At 43.6% G+C, this 17,194-nt stretch overlaps 1 protein-coding gene across 1 annotated transcript in view; it reads left to right on the top strand.

Annotated features, from left to right (window-relative positions):
* LOC135056328 (collagen alpha-1(XIII) chain-like) overlaps positions 1–17,194 on the top strand; it is a 220,543-nt gene that overhangs the window by 19,425 nt on the left and 183,924 nt on the right. Inside the window, exons 3-4 of the mRNA XM_063961321.1 lie at positions 5,579–5,605; positions 14,798–14,848. Of these exons, the coding sequence (XP_063817391.1) occupies positions 5,579–5,605; positions 14,798–14,848 (78 nt within the window). The remainder of the gene's footprint in view (positions 1–5,578; positions 5,606–14,797; positions 14,849–17,194) is intronic.

Below are 17,194 nucleotides of genomic sequence, written 5' to 3'. Positions count from 1 at the left end.
ACCATAGAGGGTTCTATACAGTCACAGTTCATAGGGCACTGAAGGAAGATTCATAGTTATCTCAGGGCCAGCCCACAGACAAAGTGGCCTAAAGGGCATTTGCCAGTCTTACCAGCTCTTCACTGCACCATGATGCTGGCTGATATGCATGTTGGGTAGTGCTGTGGCTCTTGGAATTTAGCTTGAACTATTCTGCAATACTGCCTTAACATAAAACATAGTAAAACATTGACATTTTTACACGACTGGTAATTGGAAACGTAACGCTCATGTTTTATGTTAGGTGGTGGTTGAAATTTGCTGTTTTCTTTAGTGGCATGTAATACGTGTCTCTGGATAACCTGCTGAACTGCATTAAGATTAATTTACTGGTCTGAATCCCTCAGTCACAACGAGGAAATTGAGACCCATATCAAAGTCCCATTTTCTTCCTTGAGAACGAGGGAATACATGTTGACTTTTCCTTATTACTGGTGTCATGAACTTTTATAGAAAGCTGGAGATATAGACAGAGATTGGGGATCCTACTGCTAAAGAAAGCAGATTTATTTCCTGCTAAACATGAGAAAAATTAATGTGAAAGAATTGCTAGTTCCTCCGGCCAGTCTTTTAATTTTATCTCTGGCCAAATCTGAGTAATGTCCGAGTTTGCTTGTCAGATAATTATGGCTGGCTTTCATTGCAACCAAATATTTAAGTGCGCTGTGTAACCCCCTGTAGTGCATTCCAGGTATGTAAAGTGATGCTGTGTTTCTAACTCTTATGCTTGCTGATGTAAATGAGCCTTAAGGCCCATACACATACACACTTGGCGATTTTGACTCAAAGTAACTCACTTTTGGCATTTTGAGCTCAAACTTGGCCAGTGTGTATGGGCGGGTGGTGAGCGCTGATGTGCGCTCCCGCATCATCGCTTGCCGCCTGTCATCCGTCGAGCTGTTTTACCAGCCGAATTAACCACTTTCCACAGTCTTCTACTGTGGAAAGTGCTTCACCCACCCGTGAACATCACTGGGCACAGGGAAAATAGCTCAGTGTGTATGCACTGAGCTATTTTCTTGCCGTCGATGTTCACGATCATCGCTGTGCATACATGCTGGGCCAAAACGCCCAATGTGACTGTGTAATGTGTATGCATCTGTATTCTTTAATGGAAGATTTTATAAGGCGATTTCAGGAAACACAAATCAGCAACAGTTGCCCTGAATGATTGCCTGCATGTAATCTTCTTCTTATAATCTTCCCTCTGTCATTTACTTAGGAAAGTGAGTATGGCCGTCTTATGACCACCGTATAGTGTATACACACCATTGTTTTCTAGCCATCGTTCAGTGAATTGTCCCAAGTCTACACCCTTTAGTGACTGGCGCGTTGGGAATTTCTCTCATCACACTTTAAATACTGTATTTCCATTTACTTTTCTTTCTTGAGCGCGCATCACCCAGATTCTTAAGAGAAGAAAATAATATCCCTCTTGTTTAGATCCAGCATTTCTATACAAATATGGATGTTAAACGTGGAGATGCTGCAAATAACCTTGTCTCTGCTTTTTGCATGTTACAGTATGTCTCTATTTAGACTCATAAACACACCGCTAAACAAGTGAATTGTAGTCCCCATTGCAAGCCATTTTTCTCTCGCAGGATGTGGAAGCGTTAGATAGGGTTTTGTCTGAGCCATTTCTCCACTTTTCTCAGAAAATGCAGCTGTGCACGTTCTACGAGCAAATAAAAAGAAACAAAAATATAATGGGGCTTTTTTTCATTAGAAATACTTTGATTTGTATTTTGTAGTTGTGCTCCAACACTGAGTGGGCCTAAATTGCACATTGGCCTGAATGCAGCCGCATTTAGAATGTTTTTTTTTTTTCATGCTGCGCATGCACCACAGGCTACCTGCACATCTTTGCTAACATACGCAGCATTCATAGCAGTACGTATGTCAGACAGTTCTCTGCTGCCGCTAAATGTCCATTTCTGGGTGGCAACAACGCAAGCACATACAAGAGAATCATTTTATGGCTGTGTCATGGGCGTCTTATACAACATGGATGCCAAATTCAGACGGAACTCTTGTACCTACCATTGGACAGGTGTAAGTTATGATGATAATGATGGCAGCTGCTCTCGTGTACGGAAAAAGTGTTGCACTGTGACATGCATATAGTCACATTAGCATTAGGTTATATAATATGTTTGCACTCGAAATGCTGCCAAATTCGGACTTGCATGTGAATCAGGCACAGTGACATCAGTTTTGTGTGCTGAACCAGTATACCTGAGATGCTCCCTACAGTATCACCTCCCACTTGCATCTGACCCTGTTATCTCCCAAGATGTTTTCAACTGTAGATTAATATTTGAGTCGCTGATTCCTAGATATTAATAGTCCTGATTCACAGCTCCCTGAATGGCCGCTCCAGTGCCTCATTTAGTAATTACAAACAAAGCTTGCTGATCATTCTACTTGCACTGTGGGTATTATATCATTTCTTTTTATAATGAAATAATTGTATGTATCATGCTCATTTCTATGTCATTCACGCTCCAATATCGGGCCAATTGTTTCTTATCACTATCATCATCACTGCAGGCCTGAAGGATAATTCCATCTTAGAGTAATATCAAAGGGCAGACAACTCAGTACCAGAAGTGTCGTAGCAGGCACCCCCCCCCCCCCCACTCTTCCACACACACACACACACACACACACACACACACACACACACTCCTGCTACACGTGACATTATGATACCACAGAGCAGGTGCAGGGGAGCACTGGGAGCAGGAAGAGAGGTGCATCATAAGGACACACCCTGCACCTTCCTATGCAGCTGGTGTCTCTCCAGGCACCCCGCAAACTGGAATAAGGTAGTAGGGGGGGCCTATCCAGGGTGCGGTCTGGGCTGAATCGCCTCCTGGTGGTGGTACTAGTCAAGCACCCCTTCTTACAACCCAGAAAACCTGGCTTACAGAGCAACCTGGTAAACAATCCTACTCCACAGGAGTACTGCATACAAAGACAAGTACAAGTACTGCATACAAGGACAAGATTAACACTTATTTTCATATTTCCTTTCATCCCTATCGTGTGTTTTGTTTCAATGTAACTCATTTCCCACCTTTACTTCTCACTACTTTACCTCTCACTACTTTATTTCTCACCTCGTTACCTCTCACTAATTTACCCCTGCTGTTTTCAGAAGACTCTCTCACTAACCTATCTTCACTATTTTCACTATATATTTTTTCACCTTAGTGTTGCCCTGGGGTCACTCGGCTGTTTCATCTTGGGGTGTCCCGTGCCCTAGATTTGTACCCCCCCCCCCAAAATGTTAGGGACTTGCCCGACTAATGAGGTCACCTGGACGCGGTGGGCAAGCCGTTACTTATGGCCATAACTATGCGAAGAACCTCGCTTAAAATGCTAAATTTTATTGCAATGATTATTATTAATAAATTGGTAATGTTTGAATTGTGCACCTGCAACCTTTGTCCTTGTATGCAGTTCTACTGAAAGGTCTCCGCAGGGTCCCACATCTCATTACCGGTGTGCACCCTAGAATCCTTCCCCTGTCTACTCCACAGGAGGCCAAGCATTGCAGAATCTTTGGGGTATTGGCGGTAAATCACTTATCAAAGTGGAATTATCCTTTATGCACTTAGAACAATGAATCCTAATCAACCAATTTAAAACTTGTATTTTTATTTCATGCACACCTTAGGATTCATGTTAATGTTTGTGGGAAAGGCAGACATAAAAATAACACATTTACACATACAGTATATGCTCGTTGCACAATACATGTGTAACTCAGCATAGTTTGTTAAATGTGTCTTTGAATAAAGCAGTGACAAACCTTTAAGTAAATTAAGAAACACCCCTCATCTTCCTGACCTTGATTATAATGGATAGCGTTTTAATGTAGAAAAAAGCCTAATCTTTTTTTTTTTTTTTTTTTTTGGGGGGGGGGGGAATAACACCCCACCCCAGAGAAAAGACAGCAATGTGCTGGATCACTACAGCTCATCCTGGCACCCATGCACAGTAGGTGTTGGGATGATAAATACTGATTTCAGCCCAGTTTGGTAGAGCCACGTTTATGACACAAAGATAAATGGTTGGCCTACATTGGCCCCCCTCCATGTACCATTTCAGTGGGAGCGCTCATTCCTGTGAGACCTCCATCACCAGTATGCAGACATGTATTGTTACAAAATGGCTTGGAGATTCAAATTCCCCCTCATTATATGTATAATAAATATGGCTTCTGACAGCAGCCTTGTTTAGTAAGCACCTGTCCTACTGTAGCTGTTACATCAAGAGGTTACTCGACCCCTGCAGCTCACCTCTCCCTTGGCTGTCAGACACCAGAGGTCTGCAGCTGAATTATGCAAAATATAGAGGTAAAACAATCTCTTTAAGTTCATTAATCCAATCCAATTTTAATTTAAGTTCAAAATGCTCTATATCTTTCTATTTAATATATATTAGCTTATTCCTTTTCAGCTTCTACATATAACCGTATTCTGTAACAAATTTATTCCCAGATTTATCAATCCTTGGAGAGTGATAAATACCACAGTGCTAAAGTACCAACCAACCGGCTCCTAACTGTCATTTTTTAAACACAGCCTGTAACATGGCAGTTAGGAGCTGATTGGTTGGTACTTTATTACTGTGCTATTTATCACTCTCCAAGGCTTGATAAATGGGGGCCTTACATTCTAATGTCCATATTTTTCAAGCCTTGAAGAGTGATAAATTGCACGGTGATAAGGTATCAACCAACCAGCTCCTGTCATTTTACGGGCTGTGTTTGAAAAATTACAGTTAGGAGCTGATTGGTTTGTAGTTTATCACAGTGTTATTTATCACTCTCCAAGGCTTGATAAATCTGGGCCTAAGTCTTAAGAGTTTCAGTTGCAAAACACAGGATAGTATCTTGACATACGGGAGAATCATTGACGTTTTAAGCAATACATGTATGTTACAATAACTTCACTTCTCTTGAGCACTGTAGCTATACTTCCAACCACAACTCCTCTCCTTGTTTATGGTCTGGTTGTCTAAAGGTAATGAATCCATCACATTCTGTGGTTCTACAAAATTTGCCACCTGTGTTAGTGCCTAGAAAGCCAGCATAATGTCAGCATCAATTCAAATCTTGGACATGATCGCAGGCCTGTGAAGTCTTAGTTAATTATAGCTAATTGGTGTTCTTAGTACAGCTAATCCCGTCACCTGCAGTAAATCAGTTTCAGTTGATAAACATATTTTTTTCGTCACAAAGAACAGAACACTTTAATGTGAGTTTTTATGTACAGAGCACTAGGAATATGTCACATGATGTCATGCCAGAAAGCCAGGCAGAGAGGTCACATCTGCATCACACATTGCTGGGCTCTGTGTCCTCAGCTCTCTGTCATAAGCATGCACGTCCACTAACTGGTACTGGTTTAACATGGAGTATTTGTATTTATTGACTCTTACCTTTCTTTTCTCTTTACCTCTCCTTAATTCATGATCATGACTGTTGATTTATTACATATTCCTGTGAATGATGTAAATGATCCAGGGATTAAAGGGTCATCTTGGAGAAAAGGTGAGTCAGCTCCTCCTTTTCCCAAAAAATACCCCCTAACCACATGTTTAGCCATCTGGAAACTGTTTACTCCAAGAAAACACAACAAAATAAATAACTCTTCTCTTTGGTTTCTGCTTCCTCACTTCTATTTTCTAACATAAAAGAGTCTGCTTTACTTAATAACTCCCATCCTAAAGATGGTGTTATTTAGGATTAATTGCAAAACCAAATGCCTAGTGCCACCAGAATGTAGTGGCGCTAGCCACCAGATGTCCTAGGTCTGGCCTGATGATTATATGCTTGTAAACACCCACAGAAGTGATGAAAACTTTATATTGACCAGGATATTTTGGCTGTTCTTATAAAGCAAGTACAATGAGAACTGCTGTGCACAATAACTGGATAGAAATGTAGACAGCTCAGCACTCTGCAGGCCATGTAAACGAATTCATTTTGTGCAGTTCAGCTAGAAAATATAAGGGCCATAAGACTGGAAGCATATTGCGGAATGTCCTAGGTTTTGCTGACAATGCAATTTAATTGCAGTGAAATGGAGGTATGCATTTTCTCTAATCTTTGTGGATACTTAAACATTTGCTTCAAATTTCACATAAATCCGTTATAGAATCACCACCTCCCATGGGGTGCATTGTAGATCCTGGGAGAAACAAATATAGTAATATAATAATGGATGACTGTTGATCATTATGTCCTGTTTTGAAAAACAACAAAACATGTTATATAAACTGTTATAAAAGGGGAACTAACAGCTACGCAATGGGATGGTATTGGGATCCCGGTGTTTGAGATGCCGGCAGTCAAAATATCCACAGCAGCATTCCGATGCTCAGGACCCCAACACCTATTAGGTATACAGTATATGGTGCCCATAATCCCTAACCTCCCTAACCCTAATTCTCCTTAACTACAGCCTGACCCTAACCCCCCCCCCCTCCCCTACAACCTAACCCTAGCCCTCCCCGGTGGTGCCTAACCCTAATCCCTCCCCCCACAGCCAAACCCGGGAGTCACGCAGTGCATCAGGACCTGACCTCCAGAGCCTCTTCTAGGCCAAAAGGAAAGCTAAATAGTAAATTCCCAGTTATATGCTGAAGGGACCATCTCCCAAGATTCTCAGTTTGTTTATACCACATGGTGTTTTTTAGAGCACCTGCGATTCTACATAGGAGTTCGCTAGGTAGAGTGGATATATAGCTCTCCTACATATCGAAAATTGTGGGACTAGGCGATCCTTATTCAAAGATGTTTCAGTCCAGTCCATGCTGAAAACATGGAACAACATGCTTTGAAACATCTATAAAGAAGGCAAAGAGGTCGAGATCCAATTCTGTAATATTACCTTCCGGGCCGCAGCACTAATTGCTAATAGCAGCTTCTGACATCCCTTGGCTGTCCTTTGTGTAGTAGGTATCATACCAAATATTGCCCATTCTGCTATAAATAGGATATAGGGCCTATTTCAGACCTGATCGCAACAGCAAAATCTTTCTTTAATGGGCAAAACCGTGTGCACTGCAGGCGGAGCAGATATAACATGTGCAGAGAGAGTTAAGGGCCCTACACACTTGCCGATGTGTGCGGGCGATATGAACAGTCTCGTTCAGTAATGAACGAGAAATCGTGTATGCACCAACGATGAACGATGCTCGGCCCCGCGGTCGTTCATTGTTGGTTCTCTATCGCTTTGCAATGCAAGTCAATTTGGACGATGATCGATAATCATTCAGATTGATCATCGTCAAAATTGAATGCATCGGCAAGTGTGTAGGGGGCTTTAGATTTGGGTGGATTATTTCTTGTCTCTGTGCAGGGTAAATACTGGCTGCTTTATTTTTACACTGCAATTTAGATTTCAGTTTGAACACACCCCACCCAAATCTAACTCTCTCTGCACATTTTATATCTGCCCCACCCTGCACTGTACATGTTTATGCCCATTAGAGAAAGCTTTTGCTGCTGCGATCAGGTCTGAATTAGGCCCATAATTAACTAAATATTCCAAAGAGAATTTTCTAACTGAAAGCAAGAATTGAAGTAGTAAAGGGCAAGACCAGAAACAATGAAGGGAGTCTGCTTGAGGAGCCTTACATCTGCAAATGTTTAGTGCCTTAGATTTGTTACTTACTGAAGTGATCAGGGGCAAGTTTATAGGTTTGGCAAATCAGCATTCCAAAATTACTCAAATATTTCATAGGCATATTTGCCTACATGCCCCTCTGCGTAATGCTGAAATTTGTGACATCAATTCACTGCAATTTGTTTACATACTGGTGTAGTAATACATACCTCCCAACTGTCCCGATTTTCGGGGGGACTGTCCCGTTTTTTTGGGACTGTCCCACCCAGTGGCGTAACTAGAAATTTTTCTCCCCCAAGCCAAAAAATTCTTCGGCTCCCCCCCCCCCATAATTGGCACTAGGAAAGGGATAAACATGTGCGCGCCGAAGGCGCGCGGCGCCAAAAAGGGGCGTGGTTTTGTTTAAATGGGCGCAGCTTCGCATAAAGAGGCGTGGCATTGCAGGAATGGACTACCTTATACCCCAGTTTTGCAACCTGCACGCCCAGACGTTAGCCACCACAGGAAAGAAAAATAATCCTGATTCATGCCCCTTCCATTATTTGTCATTTTTCCTCCTTATAGTAATGCCCAGTATACATTATGCCACATACTGCAAAGGCCCTCAGACATTATGCCACACACAATAATGCACATGACACAATATGCACACATCGTAATGCCCCCGACACATTATGCCACACACCGTAATGTCTGTGACACATTATGACAGGAATCGCAATGCCCGTTATACATTATGCTACACACTGCAATGCCCCTGATACATTATAGCACATACCACAATGCCCATGATATAGTATACCACACACCGCAATGTCCGTGATACATTATGACACACACCGCAATGTCCGTGATACATTATGACACACACTGCAATGAACCTGAGACATTATACCACATACCACAATGCCCATGATATAGTATACCACACACTGCAATGTCCGTGATACATTATGACACACACCGCAATGCCCGTTATACATTATGCCACACTGCAATGACCCTGAGACATTATACCACATACCACAATGCCCGTGATATAGTATACAGACACCGTAATGCCTGACACATTATGCCACACACCGCAATGCCCATTATACATTATGCCACACACTGCAATGACCCTGAGACATTATACCACATACCACAATGCCCGTGATCTAGTATACCATACACCGTAATGCCTGTGACACATACCGCAATGCCCGTTATACCCTATGCCACACTGCAATGCCCCTGAGACATTATACCACATACCACAATGCCCGTGATATAGTTTGCCACACACCGTAATGCCTGTGACACATTCTGACACACACCGCAATGTCCGTGATACATTATGCCACACACCGTAATGCCCATTACACATTAAGTCCTACATTAAGGCTTCTAATTACTTTTAAATTACCTGCTCGTTGCCAGGGGTTTCATGCTCTTGGTTCCATGCACGGTGCCAGGGGTTTTCATGCTCAGGGTGTCATGCTCGTTGCCAGGTGTTTCATGCACTCGGTGTCATGCTCGTTGCCAGGGGTTTCATGCACTGGGTGTCATGCTCATTGCTAGGGGGTAGTGCTTGTTGCTAGGGCTGTGCTCCCAGTGCCACATATGTCCTCAGTGCCAGATATTCCCCCACGGTGCCAGGTACTCACATGCCCCCAGTGCCAAATATAGCCTCTCCCCCCAGTGCCACATATGCCCCCAGTGCCAGATATTCCCCCACAATGCCAGGTGCTCACGTGCCCCCAGTGCCAAATATAGCCCCCCATGTGCCAGGTACACATACAGTGCCATATATGCCCCCTCAGTGCCCCCCCAGTGCCATATATGCCCCCTCAGTGCCTCCCCAGTGCCATATATGCCCCCTCAGTGCCCCCCAGTGCCATATATGCCCCCTCAGTACCCCCCCAGTGCCATATATGCCCCCTCAGTGCCCCCCCAGTGCCATATATGCCCCCTCAGTGCCCCACCAGTGCCATATATGCCCCCTCAGTGCCATATATGCCCCCCCAGTGCCATATATGCCCCCTCAGTGCCCCCCAGTGCCATCTATGCCCCCTCAGTGCCCCCCAGTGCCATATATGCCCTCAGTGCCCCCCAGTGCCATATATGCCCCCACAGTGCCATATATGCCCCCTCAGTGCCCCCCGCAGTGCCATATATGCCCCCTCAGTGCCATATATGACCCCTCTGTGCCCCCCCAGTGCCATATATGCCCCTCAGTGCCCCCAGTGCCATATATGCCCCCTCAGTGCCATATATGCCCCTCAGTGCCACCCCAGTGCCATATATGCCCCCTCAGTGCCCCCCGCAGTGCCATATATGCCCCCTCAGTGCCATATATGACCCCTCTGTGCCCCCCCAGTGCCATATATGCCCCCTCAGTGCCCCCATTGCCATATATGCCCCCTCAGGCCATATATGCCCCCTCAGTGCCCCCCCCTGTTCCATATATGCCCCCTCAGTGCCCCCCCAGTGCCATATATGCAATGCATACCTCCCGCAGTGTCCCGCGATGGGGGGGGCAGTTGGGAGTCTCCTACAGTCACTGCTCTGCATAGCAGAGCAGTAGTGAATAGACGCTGTGCGCATGCGCACAGCGTCTATTCAGCGCAGACAGTGGGAGAGAGGGCATGCCAGCAGCTCACAGAGCGCTGGGCATGCCCCCTCAGTGACGAAACGGGGGCGTGGCCCGCGATCGCGGGTCCTCCGCGAGGCCACGCCCCCTTTTTATAGGACACGCCCCCGACACGCCGGAGACTCAGAGGGACACAGGAGAGGCGCACGCTGTGCCCTCCGTGTCCCTACTTCACAGCGGGGGGCTAGTGACAACAGATTGACATGCGGACGTTCGTCCGCATGTCAATCTGCTCTAAATCAGTGGCGGCGCCCCCGCAGCCCCTCGCCCCCAAGCCACCGCGAGGGCTGCGGGGGCAGTAGTTACGCCACTGGTCCCACCTGCGGGCTGCAGTGTCCTGCAGTCACTGCCCTGCCTAGCAGAGCAGCATTGAATATTCGCGCGAGACAGAGAGTCTGGGGGAATGCCAGCAGTTCACAGAGCATGCCCTCATAGTGATGGAAAACAGGGGCGTGGCTCGCAGGGTCTCCTGTGAAGCCACCCCTCCTTTTCTATAGGCCATGCCCCCTTTTGGCATGGAGTCCCGCTTCCCCATGTCCCAATATTGGGAGGTATGATAATAACACATGCCGCAATGTCCTCAGGAGTTCCTTATGGATTTACAAGCTGCCTAGTCATGTAAATTAGTGTAAGCCAAAGAAAAATACTTTTTCCATTGTGTGTTTAATGTCCATAGTGATATCTGGGTTTAGTGGATTATCATATGTGATTATGAATATCCCCCTAATATCATGCTAAACCCTATTAAATCATTCTCCGTTAGTTCTTGGAAAGAAATGTTATTTTAAAAAACCTCAGGAACACTGCCGATCTCTTACTGGCATTGATGAATGTTGTTGAACACTAACATGTGTTGACACATTTAGGAAATGAAAAACAGCCTACAAACGTATGTGTCTTGTTTTTGATTGAAAGCTCTTAGTTTAGAGTAGTTTTATAGCTTTAAAGCATATCTTCACCAGAGATAGGTAAGTATGGAGATCAAATTTCTGCTTAACCTGTTATTGACCAGGATGTTTTGCAGTTGTGTGATCAGGCAAATTTGAGCTTTTTTACCATCAGTTCAATTTATATGTATCAGAGTAGATTTAAGTATAAATATTTTTGTCACAGATAGGGGTTTCTTTTCTAGGATTTTAAAGTATAAAAAAATCAGCTTTTCCTTGATAATAAGTAATTTCAAGCAATCAATATACTACTAAAATATATCCTTGTCCTTATTTCTCCCATTTATTTAATACCTAGGATATTTCTTTTTCAGCAATTTAGGGAAGGTCATAGAATCCAACAGTGAGGGTGTTTTTGTTATTGATTTACATATTCATTTATTCTCTTCCTGGGGGGTTTATCATGTCTTTTATTAATTTCTGTAGACTGAAAAACCATAGAGCAGGTCTGAATAGATATGGAACGGCACCCTGCAGCCAGGAGCGCTATTGCAGATCAGCCTGGAGCGTCCAAGGGCCACGCCTGGCAGACATCCTGCAGGCTGTGGAGCTGCCTGGAGTGTTCTTAGGACACTCTGGGCACATTTCTACTTCCCAGAGTGGATGGCCCCACCTCATAGATATGGCATCATGATATCCTAGGTAAAGGGTTCGGGCTAGCATAGGACACACTTGCCCCCCTGTTACAGTGCTGGGCCAGACTCCTACATGCCACCCACGTCCCAAGTGAAGTGGGAGGTCTGGGTTTTGATGTCACAATTCACATTAATACGTGTCATCGTGGACCCACCCCTGCTGTGGCTTTTAACAACGGATGAAGAGCCACTAGGTACACACACTGATGCAATCGCACTTTGTGTTGCTCTCGGGCAAATTTATGCATATTACTGTGCGCACTTCTGAGCTATAGTTGCCTGATTTACTTCCAATTCTGCATTAGGCCCTTATCCTGTAACCTAGACATTAATATCTAATGTATCTTTAACACTGCAATCAATATACTGCTGTCATGCCATTGTAATGTGCTGTAGCAAATCAGATGCACAGGTTTATTTAAAAAACAAAGTTATCCTGTACCTCTAGTGTGTTTGGGTCCAAACATCATGAACTGCTTGAGCCACAAGAAAACAGACATGTATTGGTATTACTTGCACATGAATGAAAAGCAGTACAATAAATCCGTGAAACCACATCCTGATGAGGTCTTCCACTTCTGTCTATGGAATGCTTCCTTGTGTATACAGGCAGTTCTGTTTCCAGGTTTCTAAGCATCACAGTGAAAACGTATGAGAGATTACAGATGTGACCCGTGTCATTGCCTGCCATTGAGTGAACATTCGCTTACACCCTGTGGAAGTAATATCGGTTCCTCTGGTGCACTGTGACAGCTTGCATTGCGCACATGTTGCCACAGGGCCCAAGAAAGAATCTGTGCTCTGTGCTAGTCCGGCATTGTCACCCAGTCATAGAGACATTCCGTGAGATGCTTTATAAACCTTCTGGGGCTTGTTGTATTGATATGCAGATAAATTCTATAGCACATGATAGACACTATTGTAGTCCATTTTGCCAGTCTGCCAGTAAATTATTGCAGAACAGAGGTCTGTTGAAGGCACATTATACTGAAAGTCTGAAACCTCAGCTATCCTGAATGACTGGCTACTAGATGCACTGTTTGTCTATAATTTATGGATAATTCGCCATTTCACTTGTTTTATGGAAGCTCATATAGGTTGCTTTAAATTGTCCAAATAGATGGAAATATGTATGGAAATAAAGTTCCTGGCACACAATAGCAAACATCAGGGTGTACTACGGTATGCCGGCGCTTGGGATCCCGGCGCCCAGCATACCGGCACCGGGATCCTGACCACTGGTTTACCAGCAGCGGGACGAGCGCAAAAAGAGCCGCTTGCGGGCTCGCTGCGCTTGTCACGATGTGGGCACGGTGGTGCGCCACGCTATTTATTCTCCCTCCAGGGGTGTTGTGGACACTCCAAGAGGGAAATTAGTTGTGGGTATGCCAGCTGTCGGGATTCTGCCATCGATATGCTGAGCGCCGGGTTCCCAACAGCCGGCATATCAAGTGCCACCCCATACATCCATGTGCCTTTTATAACTATAAAGTGAAGCTTTAGTCTTTGTTTAGCAATACAGTTTAGTTCTCTCCAGTTCACAGGCATTTAGTGGATTGTTTGCAAGGCCGGATTTACATATTTTGCTGCCCTAAGCTATGCTTACTGTGCCCTGACCACCGCCAACCATGGACCCTAGATTCACAGCTAATTGACTGAAACTAAACAAAAATGATTTAACTCTATACAAGGCCATGGTTACACATCTATAGTATTGACCAGTAATGTACAAAATCCACTCCACTCCCAGAAATGAGTGTAAAGATTCATGTTTAAAGTTATAATGCTGACATGATTAAAACGCTTTAAGTAACATTACAAACGTGTTGGTATTATGATTTTGGCATAATCATTATCGTAATAGCGTCTGTCAACAATATGACTACTTTCCTTGCAAAGTTTGTCAGACACAGGAACAAGCACCCTGGGAGCCATAAGCCAACCTGAACTTGGACGCTCCTCCCAGATGCTGCCTGCCCCTGCACCTTGTGTATAGTTGGGACAAGTGATATCGTTGTTCTCCTGTCAGACTGATAGTGTGGCACTGGGCAGTGATAGTGTATTATTGATGGATGAGTTGGAGGCAGCTTCACAGGTCCTTCATGTTAGCAGCCAGCACACAACTTGGAAAATAGAAGCACTGGAAGAGTGACATTACGTCAGTCATTCAATGCTAGGGCCCACCCAAGCCCTACAACCTCTTAGGTTTGCCTTGTGGTTGCACTGGCCCCTGATCAGATGCTTACAGTCTGTGCTAAAATTACTATAATGGTTCTGACCAGTCAATATGAAGCAAACTTCTGATCCATCAAATAATACATTGACCCATAAAAATAATATCCTGTTGGCAAGTACGCGTCATACAATACAAAAATAGAATTGCTCCCTAATTGTTTCTAAAGGTTCCTCTCTGGCAGTCTTTCAATGCTGCCATCTAACATGGGCTTTAATCAGAGATGTACACTAATGCATTCGCAGCTGCCAGTATGTATGCAGCTAATGTGCAAAACTATGCTTTGATATGCTAATACTGTAGCCACCTGGCAACGTATTGAGATACCCACCAGCGGCTTCGCAGATCAAAGCAACTGTTTACAAATATGGAGCAGTGGTCACAGATCCTTCAATAAATGACTCCCATAGTAACCGTATGGTTACGGAGAATGGCTGCAGGAACTGACACACTGGCACCATGTGATCGGTGTACAGGATAGCAGTTATAGACTGAGACAAAAAAAAAACTTTTTTACAGCAATATTTTACAGGCCAAGTCTTTCCTTATCATATATAGTCATCTCTATGTAGCAATTTTGAACAGTATTTCATTTACTCTCTATTCTCTTTTTCTCTGTGTTTTTCTCATTCTTCTTCTTTCTGTCTACTGTCTTTCTGCAGGGATCTCCAGGAGAACCGGGCATGTCTGTTATAGGACCCCGTGGCCCTCCTGTAAGTTTCTGTATAATGTGATACAATTATTTTTGTTGGATTTAAACTACAGGGGAGCCATAAAAATCGCAAACATTCCTTTTTATTTTATATTTTCTTCATTTATCAAATAATTTTACCTGTGCATACTCTCCACACACTGGTCTAACAAACTTAATTCACGTTTGTGGAGCATGGGACACTTTTTACACTGTCAGTTGTCTAGTTCTGAGACCGTGGGTTATTTCAAGCTACAGTACAGTATTTCTTTTACTCCAATGAGTTCGCTTAAACAGTTTTATGTCATATTTACTAAATGTCTATTTGTACAGTATGCATACAAGTGTGTGTGTGTGTGTGTGTGTGTGTGTGTGTGTGTGTGTGTGTGTGTACAGGGTTGGACTGGACCACATCGGTACAGCTCCTCCTTCTTATTCTGCTCAGGACTATAGAGTATTTTCCACAGTGCATTGCTGTTATTAATCTGGTACATTATAATGTATGTGCTAGCAATATTTACTATATATATTTATCAAGAGGCCCAGTCCATGCATTCTTTTTAATGGTCAGTCAAACTTCTGTGGTGGCTGGCCACCCCCCACCCCTCTGGTGACTGATCACACCCCTAAACCTGGGCCCCTACAACTGTATTTCTCTGGTGGGCCCTTCATGCCCCAGTCCGACACTGTAGCTGGGATTTAATGAAGTCCGAGATTAGCTGCCGCGCAGGATGTCGGCCGAACTTGTACGTTTTTTTAAAGGGGCAATCATATACAAGGCTAAACCATGCCTTGTACATGATTGCCTCTTTTAAAAAAAACTCGGACTTCATTACATCCCGCCCTGTGTGTATATATGTACTATTATGTTATCTATGTGTTGTATAATTATGTGTCAGTCTAGTTAGCTACTGTATTTAAAGACAAAATAATTGAAGTATATTTCGTCCATAAAGTTCTGCTTTTTAATATCTCTGACTGCGCCATCCAGTCATTTTCTTTTCTGCAATCCAGCCATCAATGTGGCAATGCCTGGCAGAGTATAATGAGCTGACCTATTTTACTAACGAAAACAATGTTAAATACTGTCATGTATGTTAATTATCTGTATTTTCCTCAGGAAAGAATGATGATAGTGGATGTCATGTTAGTTTCACAGGTAGCAAAGGCTTGAGAGCAAGTGGAAGCCATACGTCAGGAATTGATGTAACATCTGGTTTTCCAATAGTGTCACATGCACAGTAATAGGCCATGCTAATCAGATATGGTTTATCCTCCCTTAAAAATCCACCTGTCTTTCTGCTCAAGAGACCTATAAATTCTGAGACTACACATAAAACCATAGTGTTATTTTAGCCTCAAAAAAGTTCCTTTTTAACATTTTAGGTTGTATGTTAAGTGGAATTAGATTACCTGAAACACATGGGCCTAACCATGCTGCATGCATCTAAATCTGGATGTTAGCCTACAAGACACTCCAATCCGGTTTCATCTTTTTCATTACCCTCTTCCTCACAGTATGAAATGTGCATCACTCGGATATCAGTAAATCCTCTGTATTGCACGACTACTGTGTTATTAGTGTCAGCGTTTGAATAAACTAGTTATGTGTAGATTATTGATAATTGGGGCAGTATGGGTGATGTAATGGTTAGCATTACTGCCTCACAGCACTGAGGTCATGGGTTCGATTCCCACCATGGCTCTACCTGTGCGAAGTTTGTATATTCTCCCCATACTTGCATGGGTTTCCTCCGGGTACTCCGGTTTCCTCCCACAATCCAAAAATATACTGGTAGGTCAAATGAATCCCAACACAAATTAACCCTAGTAATGTGTGCACGTGTACATGTGGTAGGGAATAGAGATTGTAAGCTCCACTGGGGTAGGGACCGATGTGAATGGGCAAATAGTCTCTGTAAAGTGCCGCGGAATATGTGTGTGCTATATAAATAACTGGTAATAAATAATTAGCATTATTGGCATGTGAGTTGCTGACAAATTCATCGACATTCTTTTCTTATTAATCACACTTTTTTTCTCATTTTACCATGCTTTTACTATCTTATTCATAGCAAAGTGGCTGCTCAGTGCTGATAATCAGAACCAGATTAAGTGGATTTAAATAATTGAACCCCGTAGGTGAACAGATTTAGCCACGCCCCTTTTACACAGAACATCCTGTGATTTTGGCAATCCTGGCCCAGAGCAGAATATAGTGGCACTACTTTGCTTAATTCTTACCCCTCCATGGATGAATAATCTTTCTGGTTTATATGTTCCTAACAGAAGTGAATGTGACTTGTCAACCTCAGTAAATATCAAAGTAGCTGTGTTTTCTCCTTCCTTAAACAATTAATGTCCAGAC

The sequence above is a fragment of the Pseudophryne corroboree genome, chromosome 3 (assembly GCF_028390025.1).
Source record: "Pseudophryne corroboree isolate aPseCor3 chromosome 3, aPseCor3.hap2, whole genome shotgun sequence".
Taxonomy (NCBI): Eukaryota; Metazoa; Chordata; class Amphibia; order Anura; family Myobatrachidae; genus Pseudophryne; species Pseudophryne corroboree.
Note: the sequence above shows the minus strand (reverse complement) of the source record. Positions and strands in the feature narration are given on the sequence as shown.